Genomic DNA, 14,588 nt, shown 5'->3' on the forward strand with positions numbered 1-14,588 from the left:
ACTGACACGTTTACTGACTTTCTTCCCTGTAATGTGGAAGAGTATTTTGTAAAACACCAAAATGTTAAAGGCTAGCCTCAGTGACTGGGGAGGGATCTCTCTGAATTATTTAGCTTACAGTCCACATAAGAAATTACACTCAATTTCAGATCAACAGCCCAAACTACCAGACTCCTGAGGGGACAGTTACCTGCTGAATTCAGGCAGGGGAAACACTCAGGTCTCCCTCTGCCCCTTGCCCCCTTCTGTTACCACTCATCCCTGTCCCAAGTTGCAAGGTCTCTGGTCTAGCACATATGAACTTTTTATATGCTCTTAAGAATACAAAATACACAGGAAGGTTGGAAAGTTCACAGTACAAGCCACTCTGCTATTACTTCTAAATTTCTACCAGTAAAAATGCTGTCTTTCCTTTCATATGTCATGCTGCTGAAATAAAGGTATTGAAATGGTACAAATAATGGCCATTTCATTCACCACAGCATTGCATCCATCATCACACACTCCAGTTTGCTTTCTGTTTATTTTTCTTTTCAAACACTGACATCAGCATCATCGCAGAGAAATTGTCCCTCACACAGAAGAACAAACAAGCCAAGAAAAAATCACTAACCTTCGCTGGCAGGAGTGGCGCAGCCCTCAAGGTTCAAAATGATGTCTCCATCCCTGTCATCTGCACCAGCTCCCAAAAGCATCCAGCTCTCGACATTATCACTGTCAGAGATCAAGCTCGCCTCCTCTGAGCTGTCATCTATTACCAACATGTCGTGGGTGGACTCAGCTCCAGCAGAATGGATTGGGCCAGGCCTCCCAACAGCATTTTTCCTCTGCCTTGGCATGCCCACACCTGATCCAGGGGGACACAGGGCATTATATCCAGCAGCTCTGGCATGACTTGGTGTGGAAGATACAGGGTGGATGTGTGTTTTATCTTGAGCTGAAAAGCTTCTTGACCTCTTTGCTTTGCTTTTGTAGATGCTGACTTCATCTGGTGTATCAGATAGGACAATGATCTCAGGGTCATTTGAAAGGTGAGCACCACCATCAGTGAATTCTTCATCCTGACAAGAAACAGGTTTCTTGTCTTCATCCTGTTTCTCAGTTAGAGCTGAACTATGACCCATAACTTCTGCAACATCAGCTTCTTTGTCAATTCCCAGCATGCTGATTTCTCCAAGATTCTGGGAATAGTGGATCTGGCTATAGAGATGGAACTCCACCTCACTATCAATACTCTGCTCACTGGATGACTCCTCGTGATAAAGTTCATCTTCGTATGCTTCAGAATCCCCAGCGTCATCATACCCAGTGAACATTCTGGAAAGTAAAGAGTCTGTGTCTACAAAAAGCCAAAAGGTTCTATCAGAATGGTCATATGACCAGAACAGTCCTTCAAATGATACCTCTAGTCTACTTGGAATTGCTCAGGTGAGTCATAGAGCTCTGTAGACAAAACATCACGCAGAGAAGATTTAACAGCAATCTGTGCTCAAATCCATAACAGCAAAAGCTACTTCAGGGTGTATTTGCTTAACTGTAATTACTACTTCAGCTCAACTACTCTGGCTTCTGCATGTGGCATTTAATGTGCTCTGTGCTCCCATGTGAGGGAGGTCATCCCCCTGCTCACAGGGCCACACCTGCAGTGCTGTGTACAGCTTGGGCTCTCCAATACAGACAGATGTACTGGAGCAAGTGTGACAGAGGGCCACTAAAATAATTAAGGGATTGGAGCATCTGTCATGGGAGGTGAGGCTGAGAGACCTGGGACTGCTCCTTCTCAGGAAGAGGAGGCTCAGGGGGATCTATCCATGCCCATAAATACCTGGGGTGGGGCGAGTAAACATGACAGGGCCAGGCTCTCCCAAGTAGCATCCAACAACAAGATAAGAGGCAATGGACACAAATAAGAAAATACAGGGAATTTCACTTAAACCTAACTATGTTGCCCAGAAAAGCTGCAGAGCCTCCCTCCTCAAGAATGTTCAGACTTCAGCAGGACATGGCCCTGAGAAAACTGTTCCATGTCACCCTGCTTTGAGCAAGAGGGCTGAAAATGCCAGAGGCTCCTTCCTACCTCAGCTATCCTGTGGTCCCTGTCCGAGGGCGAGGGGGTACAAAGTTCATTACCTGCTTTCTGTCAAGGAAGACAGGCAATACAGAGACATCCTAAAGTCACTCTGCCTCATTCAGAGAATATCTTACATCATGTACATGACCACATGATGCACAAAGCAGAGGAAATGCTTCCTCTGAAAAGTCTGTCTGTATTTCTGTGTTACAGTTACTCCCAGGGAAGACAACAAGCTTTTTTTAGACATGAAAACTGTTAGATCAATTTCAGTTTTTTGGTTATGGAAGAAAGTTCCATGGCAATGTTTGAATACACATACTCATAAGCATGTTCAAAAATTCAGATTTGTCAGCTCTGTATAGAAGCAATTTGTGTGATGACGGTATTTAAAGAACCCAAAGGCTCTTTCTGTGAAGGCTCTGCTTTTCTCACCCAGGTTCCTAGGTAAATGCAACATCTAATAGGCTAAATAAAATATCAAAGAATGAGGTGATAATAGATGCAATAAACCTAATATACAGCACTACTTAGCTTTGGAAGCTGTAGATAGGAAGAAAAAGTTAAACACTGGTCACCTGAACAGTTGTAGTTAGAAGAAAAATAGACAGAAAAGCATCTGACAGACTAAATGAAGCCCCTAAACTTCAGTATTTTTCTCAACTTCACATGAGGTCACCTTTTCAAACAGATCATCCATGGGGTGAGAATAAAGCTCTAATCAAGCATGTTCATAAGATTAACCTGTAGTTATGGGGCATGAGAAAAGAGAGTTTCAGTAATATAAGAAATTAACCATTGTTAGTGATACTCAAAAAGCCAACTGAATATAAGCACTCCTTCCTTCCCTCGTTACCCAGTAGATAAAGTGAGTAAGTAGTGACCATTGCTGAAAGTACGCAGCTGGACAAGACTGATGGCTCTCAAGCATCTGAGGAGCTGACTCACAGACACGTCAGAGCACAGCCAACAGCATGGACAGGCAGCAAGCACTACACTCACTTTGATCTATCCTCCCCACAAGCTCAGGTCAAACAATGGCTCCTCCGCCTTCTCCTCTCAGGTCCACATGTGACTGGGATGATGAAGGGCTCTTCCTCTTGCTCAGCGCGTACAGCAGGCCTCTGGGAAACAAGAAACATCCAATTTAAGCACTGCAACACAGTATGAAGAAGCTCAGTTCCACTGGTCAGCATCCTCACACTCAGGCTGCAGCCACATGCCACCTCTTTAGGAGCAAGAAACAGCCATGTCAGGGATCTGGCATCAAAGCAGACACAAACACAGACTCTAAGGAGGGAAGAGGAGCTCAGCAGACAAAGTTGTGCTGTTTTTCAGATTGCCACAGTGAAGCAGTCTCTCACTGGCTTCATACTGATATCCAGAGAAAGACCTGACTGGAACTCAGATTCCCTTTTGCCAGTCAAAGACTATGGGCAATCATCTCTTTCCACAAAAATGTTTTGGTTGGAAAAGACCCCTAAGGTCACTGAGTCCCACCATTCCCCCAGCCACGATCGCCACCGAACCATGTCCTTAGGTGCCACATCTATCTCACTACCAAATGGAATATCACAAAGACACCCCTCATGTCTGAGTGTGAAAATCACATAAAAAATATTGGTCTTACCTGATTTGATAGGTAAGACAGGCTGCAGGGAGAGCAACAACACACTGACACATCCTACTTCGGAACTTAACTAACTTTTAAAAAAAACCCCAAACTTCAAACCTCTGGCCACAGGAGAACCCCATGCCTTCAAGAGGAATCCCACTGCTACGTGAACCCAGAGCACAATCTTTCTCAAAAGCACCTGACTGCCTCTCTGGTAGCCCCTAAGTAAGGACAGCTCAGGTAAAGGCCTAATGATGTTAAAATTAAAAACTCAAAGACATCTGAACTCCTTTTAACCATTTCCAAACAAAACTGCCAGGGGCTGCAGTTGGCAATGGCAGGAATCTTTTTCAAACCCTGCTTGCCAGCACTTTTTGTCTGGCCCATTAAAACCCTGACGTCCCGCACTTGATGCAGCAGCCCGAGCTGGCAGCAGCACCAGGCAGCGGGAAGGGAGGAACAGCACAAACAAGTTAATCAGAACATCCACAGCAGTTTTCCAGCTGCGTGCAGGCAGTGACTCCCTCAGTCAAAATCCCAAAGACGGTTTGGACACTGAGGTGTCCTATACCTGCAGAAAGGCTTTGCAGTAAGATGCCCAGGGCAGTCCTTCTCATGTCATTCCTGTACACATATCTCAACTCTCCCTGCCAACCCCTCATTTCCTGTGCACAACCCTCCTCCACTGCTGCAGGTGAGATGTGAGGCCACCAGTCACCTGTGTCTGCCTCTGGGGAGTAGAAAAGCCCTCACAGTGGAACATCGAAAAGTGTCGGGAGGCAGGTTGGGGCCCCTGCCCTCATTTTTCATGATCTAATGGTGATTTTTGGCTAAACCATGAGAAACAAACGCCATCCTTGTGCCGATTTACCGCGTGTTTGAGGAGACATGACTGTTCTGGACTTTCTTTAAATGTAGTGCTAATAGAGAGGAAAAGCTTTGGAGAAGAGGTCAGGTGATAGCTATGCCTTCAAGAGACCACAGGAATATCTCTTCCACACTCGAACGCTGGAAAATAACAAAACATTCCAAGTTTATTTCGATCCTTTAAGAAGATTTTTCTCCCTTCAGCCATTTTCCAAACTGTGTTTAAGAGTAACAGAGACTTGCTTGTCCTTGGGTCCTAAGGCTGGATTTGGTCTGGTGGGCGGGACAAATCAGGAATGGAGATCCCGAGGGAAAGGCATGGAGATTCCGGGGAGAGGGGATGTGCTCCCGAGCACCGGGAGCGGCCGAGGGAGGATGCGGGGCGCTGATCCGGGCACATGCCGTGCCATGCGGGTATCGACCCCCTCCTGCGGAGCTCCGGGGCTGCTCGGAACCGGGGCTCGTTTCCGGGACTGACGGAGGAACCGCGACACGCCGGAGTCACCGGGACACGCCGCCGCCAGAGATACACAGACACCATGCCCGGGCAGAGGCCGCCTGGCCGGCCCAGACCGGCAGGGAGGGCCTGAGCCGAGGCCGCTGAGGCGTGGGGGGCCCCGGGGCCGGGACCTCGGGGAGCAGGGTCCACCGGGCCGGACGGGGGGCCGGGCGGTGGCGGGGCCAGCGTGACGGTGCTCACTGCCGGGTACCGGGACTCACTGACTGCCGAGACTCACTCAGTGTCAGTGCCGATAGTCCGTACTGGGACTCACCCTGTCCCGGGACTCCCTCGCTCGGTGTCGATGCCGGGACTCACCCGGGACGCATTCCCTCAGTTCCGACCGCGCCGGGACCCGCCGAGCAGGAAGTGGCCCCGCACTGGCCCCGCCCCCGTCCACGTGCGTCCGGCCCCGCCCCCGCATTCCGCCCCCGCCCCTGCATTCCGGCCCCGCCCCTGCATTCCGCGCTCCGGCCCCGCTCGGGGAGTGGTTTGGGGGGCGCGACTTTGGGGACAGTTTGCCGAGGATTGAGTGCGCGGGGACGGCTGTTCCCAGGGGTGCTGCAAGCCTCGAAGTTTGGTCTGCGCCTCGCCCGACAGCACAGTCCAGCCGCTGCCCGGGTCCTGTGCCAGGACCGCGGCTCCATGTGCGGCGGGACTGAGTCCGCGCCGTGCCGTGCACCGCAGGCAGCGCGATCCGGGAGGAGACGGCGTTGGAAGGGACCTTACAACCCTTCCAGTGCCACCCCCCTGCCGTGGGCAGGGGCACCTTCCACTATCCCAGATTGCTCCAAGCCCTATCCAACCTGACCTTGGACACTTCCAGGGATGGGGCAGCCACAGCTTCTCTGGGCAACCTGTGTCAGGGCCTCCCAGGGAAGGATTTCTTCCCAATATCCCATCTAATCCTGCCCTCTGGCAGTGGGAAGCCATTCCCCTTTGTCCTGTCACTCCAGGCCCTTGTCCAAAGTCCCTCTCCAGCATTTTTAGAGGCCCCTTAGGCACTGGAAGGGACCCTTAAGATCCCCCAGAGCCTTCTCTTTTTTAGGCTGAACACCCCCAACTATCTCAGCCTGTCTTCATAGCAGAGGTGCTCCAGCTCTGGGAGCATCATATGGACACGTGCATGCACATGCAGGTACATACAGGTGTACACACACTATGGAAGTCCTGGCTGGACCTGTGTGCCCAACAGCCATGGCTGCCCCACCGTCCCCAGTGGCCCTGCACAGACATGTCTGCATTCACTGTCTCTTACCAGTGAGCTCCCAGAGGTCCTAGTCTCTCCAGTACACCACTCTGATGCTGGGAACCACCTTTATCATCAGTGATGACTGCCCTTGTTGACATGTGCCCGCGCAGCAGGGATGCACTGCCTCCCTCCAGGTGCTGTCCTTCCACACACAGCTCCTCTAGCCAGCTCTGGGACCTCCATGTAAATATGTACATTCATCAGAAAGGGCCCGTCATGCAGGTAAACAGACATCTTATTTAATATTGCCAAATGGTGTCGTATCGGGGTGTGCCTGGTGCGCTTCTGCCTTTGTGATCTTAACAGGTGGAATGAGTTGCAGCAGGTAGCAGCAGAGTCAGTCAGAGCCTCCAAGGAGCAGGAGAGGTGAGCAGGGACGAGTGAGAGGATGCAGGGAGCTGGGGGAGGCTGCACCTGGGATAGCAGTGCCTGGTCTCCCTGCAGCTGCGGAGCTCCCCCTCTGTTCTGCCGTGCTCCCCTGAGGCTGGTGGGGCTGCCTGTGCAGACAAACACGTGTGTGCTGCCGTGTCTGCTGAGCCCAGAGCTTTCATTTTCCATCTCATTTTTTGTAGGTATTTCAGACTTCGGGGGTTTCCTTAATGCAGTGCTAGTACTCTATTTTCAACATTACTGGCATGTAATTACAGCCTGTGATTTGCCTCTGGGAACACTAGCAGGCATGTATGTGTGGGCTGAAAAAGTGCCTCTTGAAGGGTGAAACGATGTGTTTCTTTGATCCTCTAGGCTCTGGGTCCAGAAGGAAGTGAGCAAAACTGACCAACAAGAAGAAAGGTTTTATCTTCTAGCAGAGAGCAAGTAGAACCTGGCATAGCTGTGATGCCTGGTACTGGCCACAGGTACTTTGCTCTGATCTTATGACACCTTTCAAAACAATGCCTCTGGATGTTACAAAACCTTATCAAATATATCATACAAATAATTGTGGTAAAACATATGTTGTTAGGATGATTAAAGGATGGGCGGGAACTGCAGAATGTTATGCAACTCTCAGAACCCTGAGGATACTCATGGACTGCCTGGACCCGGGGCTGTGTCTGACCCTAGTTCCCCAAATTCCTGACCCTGACACCTCTCTTCAGTCTGCGATGCTGCCATGGCCTTTGCCTGTCCCTGTCCCCAAGCAGGTGCCCGAGGCCCACGGTTGGGGCTGCCCTGCTCCTTGCTGGAGTGGTGAGGTGAGCAGTAGCCAGTAGGCCCTGCCCCATCAGCCCCTGCCAGGGAGCTACTGAAATGGTGTAAAACACGTCTGGGGAAGGTCAGGTACCTTTCCTCAGAGCATTTCCCAGAAACAAAATTTTTGTGTGTAAAAACAACAGAAGAAGGATTAGAGTGTTTGGATTTAACACTGACTACAGTGGTATTTTACACTTGCAAGAATTCATTCTTGCCAGATTTGCCCTTGAAAGGAAGTGTTTCTTTTGGTGGCGTCATGGTGGAAAGTCAGCGTCTCCCCTGAGGCGTCCTGCGCGGGTCACCTGTCCCAGGGACTCCTGCTCTCCCACACTGCCCGGAGCCACTGCAGCTCCAGGGACACCAGCTGATCTGCCCGAGGAGGGAGCGGCAGCGCTGCAGCCCGGCCGCGCCGCAGGGCGCTTTGCTGTTGCACAGGAGCAGGCGGAGGTGCCTGCGTTCCATGCAGTGTGGCTCAGGTGTGATCCTCAGCTACCGGCGTTTTCGCCCTTGCAGTCCTCTCTTCCTCAAGCCAGTTGAGTCCTGCTGCTGCCTTTGCTTCTGAGAGCTGTTTCTCGGGAGGAGTGATAAGCTCTACCTGCCACGCACCTGAGTCCAGCCCAAACTGCTCCCCTCCTCCCCTGACTATCCCATCTTTGGTGCTCTGGTGACTCACTCGTGAGAGAGGAGCTCGGCACAGAGCCTGAGGTTCTGATGCTCACACGAGAAAGGCGAAGCGGTGGCATCCTCCTGCGGGTACTGAGCCACAGCCGTGGCTGTGCTCAGCTCAGCTGGGGGGGCTGCACTCCGTCCCCGGAGAACGCCACCTCTTCCTCCACAGCCCACAGCTTTCTGAGCTGTTCGGGGTGGCAGAAAGCACCTTCCTGCATCCCAGAACCGGGCCCCATGGCTGCGGGGAGCAGTGGGGTTGAGAACAATCCTCTCTCCTGCCGACCTGACACCGTGCGCTCCAAGTGCCTTTTGCGAGGACAACGCGGCGCAGCCCAGGCTGCCGAAGCTGTGCCTGCGGCATCGGCACCCTCCGCACTCGGCTCCAGGCAGCGGGCTGCCCTGCGGAAGGGCGCGGGAGGAGTCGGAGGTGTTCTGACCGCCACGGTACCATCTTCCCGCTGCCGTTTGCCCAGACCCACCAAAAGTGCCAGTGCCAGTGCAAGGGAAGGAGCATCCATTCTCCACGCCCGTCGAAGCTGCCTGGCAGCCCCACGGTGCCCTTCCCCACCCTGCCTGCCTTCCCTGTGCAGGGAGGTCAAATGGCTGAACAAATCCAGCAAGAACGAACGGGCCCGCGGGGAGCCCTGTGTGGGTTGCAGGCACAGGGGGCTTTGCAGCAGCTTCAACTGCTTGGGGACAGTCTGGGTCTCCTGCAGCCCTGCAGGAGCCCGGTGAAGATCGTCGTTTTTCCACCGCAACCTGTCCGTGGTTAATAAAAAAAAAAAAAGGAAGGAAGAGGGAAATTTCCCCGAGATGTAACCTGTGAGTTTGGGGTCCCGGTGCCGGCAGGTGGCACCCCAGAATGCACAGCAGAATGGTGAGCCTGGTGCTGCTCACCAAAGAGGTCTTCAGCCTCCTCAGTTCTCCCAGCACCGAGGGGGCCTCAGGGGCTCTGTCGCTGGGATGGGTAGCCATCAGAAAGGACTCTGAAATGATGATTTCCCTTTGCTCCTTTCTAAAGTGTGTTTCTGAGTGCTGAAGGAAACAGCATGAAAGAATCTAGAATAAGCCTCAGTAGCATTACACATTAATAAAATGTCTGTGTCAGAGTGCTGGCTCCTGTTGCCCCTAACTTTGCAAGATGCCAAACCTGTGAGGTGAAATGGCCTTCAAGAGCTTTCCTGCAGCTTCATCTGGCTTTCCTTGGAGAATTCACAGCTGGAAGGATCCACACTGTCCAAGAGTGTCACTAAGAAAAGTCAGAGGGGTCCCAGCCATGGTGGAAACATTGTGTGATGATTCGTCTACTGTGGAACAACATGAGGATGTGACTGAAGGATGTAGGCATGCAAGTAGGTCAACTAAATGTGTGCAGGCAATGATCTCTTTCTTTTTAAGAGCCTAACTTAGCAATCTTGTCAAACTGTGTTTTTCTCTGCACTTGTGGAATGAGGTGGATTGTAACTGCTTCTGGTTACCTGTGCCCAGGGAAGCTGCCTCTGACCTTCACAGGTTGTTTCCTGACAATCACGCTGTTTTCATCTAGAAACTGTAACTGATGGTGGTTTTTTGTGTTGTGTGTCTGGGCATGTGAACGCCATTCTTGTCTGTCCTGATACAGTAAAATAAGTAAACTTTGATATGAGGAACCACTCCTTCTCCTTGAAGCTCGAAAGTGGACCTGCCCCACTGTGCCAGGCAGCATCCTCTGCACTGGCCTCACATGGAACTGAAGGGGTGGCAGCTGCAGAAGGCCTGAAACGGTTCAGGAAATGCTGGGCAAGGAGGCAGCAAGAGGCTGCACAGAGGTGGGTGATGAGACGAGGAACAGCTGAACCAGGACAGAAGAACATTTGCTGACATTTGCCACTGCAGTTGCCATTTTCCCACCTTTACTCCCATTTCAGCATCAGCAAACTGAATTGCTCAGATCACAGGAATGGCACTTTCAACAGACTTCCACTGAAATGGCTTAAAAATAATTGCCAGTGCTGAACCCAGAGCCATCGGGTCTGGGCACAGACCTTGGGGACGTTGGTCATCACACTGTGTTTGGACCTATGCAACCTCCTGAGCCCCAGCCCATCATCATCCTCAGCTGTCCGTGGCAGGGACAGGAGCACTTCAGAAGCTAATTAAATTCTCACCCCCCACCTGATCCACTTCTCCTCTTCCCAGTGCTCCACTTTGCTGCTTCAAACCGAGCAGCGGGAGAGGGAAGGGAGTGTAATTATTTAGCTCCTTGGAGCCAGCTTTACAGTGCTTCAAAGCTTGTTAATTACAGTTTCAGCCGCTCAAGTCTGTGGAGGACCAGAAGAGCATGTGGGGAGTGGGGAGCACGGGTTGAGGGAAGGGAAGGATGCCATGAAGTTGAAGACACAAAGGCTGACAATGGGAAGAACCAGGGTGAGACAGGGCAGAGGCCCAAAGGCACTGACAGATAGAAACCTGGGAAAAAGCCACAGGGAGTGAGAAGCAGCTGGGAAGCAGAGGGAGATGGTGAAAGGAGAGGAAAGACAGAGCTGCATAAGGGAGCAGCATGGAGTGTCTGTGCAGGGCGATGGAGATGTAGGTTAGGCACTGAGGGATGCTGTGCAGTGATGACACTGAAGTGTGTCCTTTGTGCTCACCTGCCTTCTCTGGCAGAACAGGTAACTGCCCAGGCTCTAGATCCAAGTGCTGCTGGTGCTGTTTGGTAGGGCATGGTTGCTGAAGGACAGAATGGATTTTACAACATATTGACCCTATTTCCTTTTTTCCATATAGTCCATATTTCCTTTCCTTGATCACCCTAATTTTCTCACTAAATAAGCAAAATAATTGCAACAGTGTTTTGCCTCTCTCCAAATTCCATCAGCTGAGAACCCTCAGCATTTTAAGGGCAAAACCTGCAACATCCCTTCTCCACTGAAGGGAGGAGATAGCTACCCATTTACTCCCCTTGCCCCTGAGACAGCCACTGCTAGAGAACACCACTTCTGCTGCTGTCCCCTGGGCTGAGGGTTCTGTGATTAAGGGGACAATCTGCCCTTCTGGCCATCCACAATTTCCAGAAAAGAGTTATTTAAAAGAGAATAGTGGTGGGAAGAATGTTCAGGTTCTCCATTGGAAACCATTTTGGGCCTCTCTGCAGCTTCTGAAATGGGAATTTCCTCTTTGACAGAAGCAAAAGGATAGTTCAAAGCTAGCAAAGACTGCATACTCGAAGACTTGATGCTGCATTACCAGTAGTTCTTAGCTCTGACTTCATGATTTCCATTTTCTTTTGGCAGCTTCCAGTCTCTATTTAACTCCTTTTGCTGGAAAATTTCCCTTAAGGAGCCACCAGTGATGGCCCAGGAGACAGTGTGTGAATGCTTTGCATTATGTAATGCTTTGACATTTGGCATTCCCATGGCATTATCCCCATTATCCCCCATCAATGCGGAATAAGCTGTCAGAGCATGAAATTGGTATTTTTACATATTCTTAATGTACAGATGTCAGTCTGAAAGCCATGCACAAGCATTATGATTAAATTCCCTGTTTCATCCTCTAGCCTATTCATGGATCTGTTTGGAAGATTTCATTCCTTTTGAGAGGTTATTGGGAAAAGGCACAACCTTAAAAAGTAATAATTCTGCCTAATAGCATTATCAGAAGGTGAAAGATAAGTTTAAGACATTGTGCACCAAATGCAGTATAGACTCCTAAATCCAGAGCGATAGTGTTCAATCTTTAGCACCTGTGTTCCTGGCATGGCAGCAGAAAGTGAACAACAAGTACCAGATGCATAGAGGGAATATAATCAGTGACCCAGTTTCTGGTGCCAAATACATCAACATGTTCCAAATCAAATTTGCTCAGAGTTTACAAGTTTGTTATTCTGCGTTAATTGTGATGTAAGTATGGCAGAGCCTTCTGGGAGGATGACTGTGCCTAAACATAATGTACATGGAGAGAGAAGAGGAAGGGCACGACAGAGGATCCACCCAGGATTCCAGATTGCTTGATTTGGTTGGCTTGATCACAAATACATAAGGAAGAGTAGGAAAGTCACCTGCTTGGAAGCAAATCAGCTGTTCCACCCTCTGCTCTTAGACCATGTCCATGTCTCAAGGACTTGCACTGCATCAACAGTCAATATTGGTGCAAAATGAGACCTGTATGGTGCAGTCTCTGTCACTGGGAGCTCCCAAGCCCAGGCTGGGTAAAGCCCAGTGTCCTGGTCTGGTCTCATAGCTGGCTCCACTGTGAGCAGAAGGTTGTCTGGAGAGTTCCTGAGGTCCCTTCCAGCCTGAATTGTCCTGTGACCCCAATCTCTGATAGAAAGAAGGTTGGAGCAGGAGGATGTTCAGCATCTGCACAATAAACTTTCCTGCTGGAGTTCCAAGAGGTTGTCTAAACAGCCTTTAAGGCTGTGCAGAACTATATCCTGGATCTCTGCTCACTGTGCCTGGGAGTGTGTCAAGAGCCCATGAGCTTTAGCAGGGTAATAGGAGCATCCCACCTGCTCACCCAGTATTCCAGTTTGCAGTCAAATTAGGAGAAGAGCCAAAGGTCTGACTTCTCTCCACATAAACCTGAAAACAACCCACGAACTCTTTTTAGCTGGATTTCCCTAAAGAATGAGTTATGGAACTGCGTCATCAGTGCTTGCCTGCTCCTCTTCCTTGTCCTGCTCTTCACCCTGCTAGAAGCGTGTGCTGTATAGATCACCAGCTCCAGTCAAATGCACCAGAGAAGTGAGGAACTTGAGAGGAATTTTGTTCACAAGCTTTTTATGAAAAACAACATCTATGCAGAGAAGAGAGAGGCAGGCTCGTGTCCTCACTGGTCACAGGGCTCCAAAATGGGGTCAGGAAGTGTCTGTGTGGCCTCCTGCCTTGGAGGCAGCCTGGGACCAGCCAGACCACAGGCTGCCTCCTGTGCAATGCTGTTAGCAGAGCTGAGGATGGGTTGGGTGCGCTGGGGAAGCAGGAACTGTGAAATGATCACTGCTTGGGACATGAGAGTTGAAGGGAAGAGGAGATTGCACAGAAAGCCAGAGGAGATGTAATGGAGGAAACTGAGTTTAATAGGGTGAGAGAGGCAGATAGGGATATGGGGAAAAGAACTGCAGACTTTGTTCCTTTAGTTATTGGAGAAATTTCTAATTGATGACATTCTTACTAATAATTCACTAGTATGAATAATTACAATGGCAGTTGGGCTTGGTTTTCAGCACAGATCTTGCTCCTGGGGACAGTTAAAGAGCAAATTTGGAAAGAGTGTTCAAGCCATAGCCACAACACAATGTTAGAAAAGTTTTGAGATTGCTTTATGAAGTTTTACTGTGCTCCTAAATTCCCACCTTTGCAAAGAAATAGCTGATTGCAGGGAGTGCAGCTGCTGTGACAGCTTACCATGTGGCCAGCACAGGGGCTCTAGTTCATGGGCTCTGACATCATCTGCAACCACCATCCAAAGTCTGTCACGGTCAGCAGAAAGTCTGCTGTGGTCTCTTGTGCTGACAGACAAGCACCTTCAGTCTGGGGTGTTCACCACTGGTAGGTGCATACCACCCACCATGGCTCACCTGTTTATTTGGAAGTGATGGAACATTTTCCACTTTCTGTAGGAGACTGAAGTTAAGGGTTGAGCAGGGACTTCTGAGGGAAGTCTCATGGAAGCCTGAAGAGGAGTTGCCCCAGAAAAGCCACTTCTCCCCCCAGAATGAATGTGTTTCTCTTCCTACCCACTTTGCTCAGCTCCTTGTCCGAGCATCAGTCTAACTGTGAAATGCAACAACCAGGTTTCCAGCCAGATGACTCCTGTCAGGTCTGTGCGGTGCACTGGGCTGTGTGCAGCCATGGAGTCCATTGAGCAGATGTTGCACTTCTGGGGGTACCTGACCTCAGGTGTGTTGGGAGCAGGGGAAGATGATCTGTGTGCAGCACCTCCACTCTGCTGTTGAAGACATTCTAATATGAAATATCTAAATGAGTGTCTTCTGGGAAATGAACCAAAGCCAAGTAGTTTCAGCAATGCTTAGGCAGATGCCCTGAGGCTTCAGCAAAATCACTGTCTTGCATGTTTGGTCCAGGAAGCACAGGCAGGACAGCCTTTCACTGTGAGCATGAGTTACAGCGATCCACTGTACAGCCACAGGTTCCCCTCTACCGCACCCCACAAGGCTGCAGGTCTTCTTCACTAGGTCCAGAAAAACACATAGGTGTCAGTGCAAACTGTTTTGTTTGAGAAAGAAGGACAGGCTGGACCTTATGCATGCTGTCACTGCCAGGACCTCGGAGCCTTGTGACCCATGGGGCTGCAGGTCCAAGTATGAATATGTGCCCTATGGACAGGAGCAGGCCAATAAAGGAGAAGATAATACAGCAGTGATGGTGAAAGGTTATCCCGAGCTGTATAAGCTGGATAGCTGCAGAAAATGTTTGTTTTC

General features: G+C 50.3%; 1 protein-coding gene across 3 annotated transcripts in view; it reads right to left on the minus strand.

The window, feature by feature from the left end:
• ZCCHC7 (zinc finger CCHC-type containing 7) overlaps positions 1-5,431 on the minus strand; it is an 87,257-nt gene extending 81,826 nt beyond the window's left edge. Inside the window, exons 1-4 of one of the 3 annotated variants that reach the window (XM_032676398.1) lie at positions 5,327-5,431; positions 4,558-4,694; positions 3,074-3,195; positions 614-1,317 (exon numbers count right to left, since the gene is read on the minus strand). In XM_032676398.1, coding sequence (XP_032532289.1) covers positions 614-1,316 — 703 coding nt within the window. In that variant the 5' untranslated portion in view covers position 1,317; positions 3,074-3,195; positions 4,558-4,694; positions 5,327-5,431. Of the gene's footprint in view, positions 1-613; positions 1,340-3,073; positions 3,196-4,557; positions 4,695-5,326 lie in introns of all 3 variants that reach the window. The other 2 variants (XM_032676399.1, XM_032676400.1) reach the window with 2 other exon arrangements.
• Between the last annotated feature and the right edge of the window lie 9,157 nt (positions 5,432-14,588).

This window comes from Chiroxiphia lanceolata, chromosome Z (assembly GCF_009829145.1).
Source record: "Chiroxiphia lanceolata isolate bChiLan1 chromosome Z, bChiLan1.pri, whole genome shotgun sequence".
In the NCBI taxonomy this organism is placed as follows: domain Eukaryota; kingdom Metazoa; phylum Chordata; class Aves; order Passeriformes; family Pipridae; genus Chiroxiphia; species Chiroxiphia lanceolata.